At 34.0% G+C, this 3,443-nt stretch overlaps 1 protein-coding gene across 2 annotated transcripts in view; it reads left to right on the forward strand.

Moving 5' to 3' along the window:
* The window catches only part of ADGRL4 (adhesion G protein-coupled receptor L4), a 184,877-nt gene that overhangs the window by 72,154 nt on the left and 109,280 nt on the right, over positions 1-3,443 (forward strand). For both annotated transcript variants that reach the window (XM_045291977.1, XM_045291978.1), the window contains exon 3: positions 637-789. In XM_045291977.1, the coding sequence (XP_045147912.1) occupies positions 637-789 (153 nt within the window). The remainder of the gene's footprint in view (positions 1-636; positions 790-3,443) is intronic.

Here is a 3,443-nt window from a genome sequence, read left to right on the forward strand (position 1 = left end):
CCCTATGGTCTCTATGAGTTAAAATTCACAAAAGGTAATTGGCCATAGTTAATTCTAACTTCTAGTAGCCTTAAAGTACAGAGTCTCCAAATTGAACCCAGTCCTGTGGTGAAAGTGCCAGAGGGTTCCCAAGAGGGCAACTCTTTCCATCAGTGGACTGCGCTCTCTGCCTCCTGTGCGGTGAGCAGCTTGTGCTTTACCCTCTTCTTCTGGGGACAAATGAGGAAATTAAAGGACAGAAACAGAGCCTATCATGCTGTAATTTCTTATTATCTCTTTTATAATGTTTCATATGCTCTTGATTGATGATAATGAATGTTGCAAATTCAAAAATATAATGGCAGTATTACAATTAAACTAAATGTAAACTTTTGGAAAATAGTGTATTAAGGAATCAAGAGATATATTTAGTAATTTCGAATTTATAAATTCTATTTATATTTGTAACTGAGGACAAGTTCTCACTTTATAAACAAGAATTGAAAAGTGGACTCCAGCATTAACTCTACTTAGAAATATACATTAGACTGCTTTAAATTACTTAACTATAAAATATTTCAGTGACTGTTAGAACATGCTATGAATTCATCCCAAATAGAGATGTTTTAAAAGTGTTTTAAAATCATATATCCACAGATGATAATGAGTGTGAAAATTCAACCTACCCCTGTGGTGAAAATGCTAACTGCACTAACACAGAGGGGAGCTACTACTGCATGTGTGCACCTGGGTATAAGTCCAGCAACAATCAAGACAGGTTTACAACTAATGATGGCACAATCTGCATTGGTAAGTTCATTTGTCTATCTGTTAATGCTTCTTTTATTCAGAAAAAGAAAATTGAGCCAAATGCTGCTAACTGCTGATTATAGCATAACTATTCAAACCTTCAGAAACTGCATTAATTCATTATTTTCCAGTACTTTGAAATCAGTTCCTATGGGATTTCCAATGGCATAGCAAAAGCAAAATTTTTGAAATAATCAAATAACATACCAAATATATACATGCATATGTCCACATACGCCCACATAGATACTTAATGTCATTCATCCCCAAACTTAAACAATTAAGCTTTATTTCCATTAATTTTTGGAGCTTCCTCAGACAGCATATGATATCAAATAATGGCAAAACTATTTAGCATTCTAATATATTAACACAAAATATGACCCCTTGTATCAGAATGTGTTGATACCTTTCTAAACATGTACTCTGAGATGATCCCCTAGACTTTAAAATGTGCTAAGAAATGAATTTTTATGAAAGAATTACCCTAGTGCTTTTGTTTATGCTTAGCTGATGTTAGTCACATTTTCAATTCATATTAATTTTTTTATCTGAAAACCAGACTTCTATAGAAAGCATTTTGTCATATTTATTAAGTGTCTTCTTTGGTGATAATAATTTCAATTAAACTTCTAAGTAAATACTATTCTGAGTCTGAGATTTAGCAAGATTTAGCAAACATCCATGTAATGTAATTTGGTAATGCATGTTATTTTCTGATGTTATGGAATTTAGATTGTGGTGTGAGGACAAAAGATTGTTTAAAAATTCCAACTGTTAAATAACTTTCAGAGGCAAATTTATGGAAGCCAATAGTTTAATAAATCATACATCTTCTTCATTAAGGTTTGAGAATGTGTCAAATTCATCAATTGGTAGCAGGATTAGTTTTATTTAACATGGTCTATAGAATTGATAGGTGAAATAAGTTTAATCACGTAGCCAGGGATTGAGATGGGACAAGACTTCAGGACACAAGAAGAAACACGGAGTAGTGCAGGGCCACACTATCTCAAATGGATAGATAGGGAAATACGAGTACTCAAGAAAATTTAGATCACCATATAGCCTTTTCTTAGTTCCCTTGTGATAGTCTCATTTATAAACCATGAGGGCATCTTATCATATTATTGTTAACACGTTATACGTTATACGTTCATGTTGAAAGAGATGTCAGCATCAAGCAAATTGTTCGATCTCATGTACCTATGATTCATAATAACTCCAATATGTAAATGGAAAAGATGTTGTGCTCCTCAGTTTATAGTCAAAGAAACGTAATAGCTACTCCAGATGCATGCATTCAAGATAAAGGTGGAATTAGAATCATCATTTTGTGACTATCAATCCATTTTTATTCCCACAGTAAGCTTCAATGGATGAACTATTTAAATCTCTCCTGTTGATCTGAATCAAGTTTTTCTTGAGGATACAGATAAAAAAATACTAGAAAAGATTGGTATTGTTTTGGCTATAATTTTATAGTTAGCATTGTTGACAATATTTATTGAGCTGTAATATAATCTATGCAGGGAATAAGACTCGAATGAAATTTTGCTCAGAAAATGTGCAATCCAAAACCCAAAGTAATTGGCTCTGAGTCTGTTCTGACACATAGAGGCCGTGTGGGACAGAGTAGAGCTGCCACATCAGGATTTCTTTCCAAGGCTACAGTCTTTATGTGAAACAGAGGACCCCATCTTTCTGCTTGAGAGCAGCCAGCGGTTTTGAACCATCAACCTGTGGGCTAGTGGTAGAACACTTCATCACTGCACCACCAAGACTCCTTCTGAAAATATTGAGTACCTCAATGTGTGTTTCATCTCCTCTACACAAGTCTATAAAATGTGTGTTTTGTCTTAAAGTTCTAATTCTGTAATTCTGTAAGCTTACGTAGAAATGTCCCTGTTAGTGAGGAAATCCAACTTGCAATATCTTACAAAAATTTCATACAGTTTTAACTCTGCTCTCTCCATTTCCCCATGTCTCCTGTCTCTGGAAGCACCTGTCTTTTCATCTGATCATGCTTGTTTTTAATACCCCTTTATTCACAAAGGGCTATATTTCTCCGCCTTTTCGTGCTCCTTGCAAATACAGAATAGCTACATTAGAACAAAATGAATCATGGTCACCAAGGAAGTGCAGACACAAGGATGATTGAATGCCAACATTTTTATGAAAATATAGCATATTTGTAAATTAAGACTCTTCCTCCCAATACTTGTTTATTTTTGCAATAGTGAAGAATGCCCCCCTTATTTTTTGCTAATGCCTGTTTTAACTATTTTAAATAATCAGTAAATACAATAACTATATTAAAATGTAGTGCAAAATTTTGAGGCCGTCAGTTTTTACCTGCTTTGTATGATGGATTATCCAGGAGAAAACTCATTCTCTGGAAAAAAAATGTTATTTCCTACCAATTTTTGTTGTCCTTTAGGATTAAGCTTATTTAGAAACAGGGAAACTATTTTTCCAGTCTTGTAGCAATTTTTGTTGTAGAATATGATAAACCTCAGAGATTTTGAACAGAGAACTAAGTCTGTCCCCCTTTTACATTAATGTATCACCTCATAGAGTATCGCTTCTGAATTACTATCTTCGCTGTTCCTTACATTTGACAAGTCTGGTTCATTAAGAAGCTGTTCAGACAA

Source organism: Echinops telfairi, unplaced genomic scaffold, assembly GCF_000313985.2.
Source record: "Echinops telfairi isolate 266 unplaced genomic scaffold, ASM31398v2 ScPeMD7_443;HRSCAF=831, whole genome shotgun sequence".
In the NCBI taxonomy this organism is placed as follows: domain Eukaryota; kingdom Metazoa; phylum Chordata; class Mammalia; order Afrosoricida; family Tenrecidae; genus Echinops; species Echinops telfairi.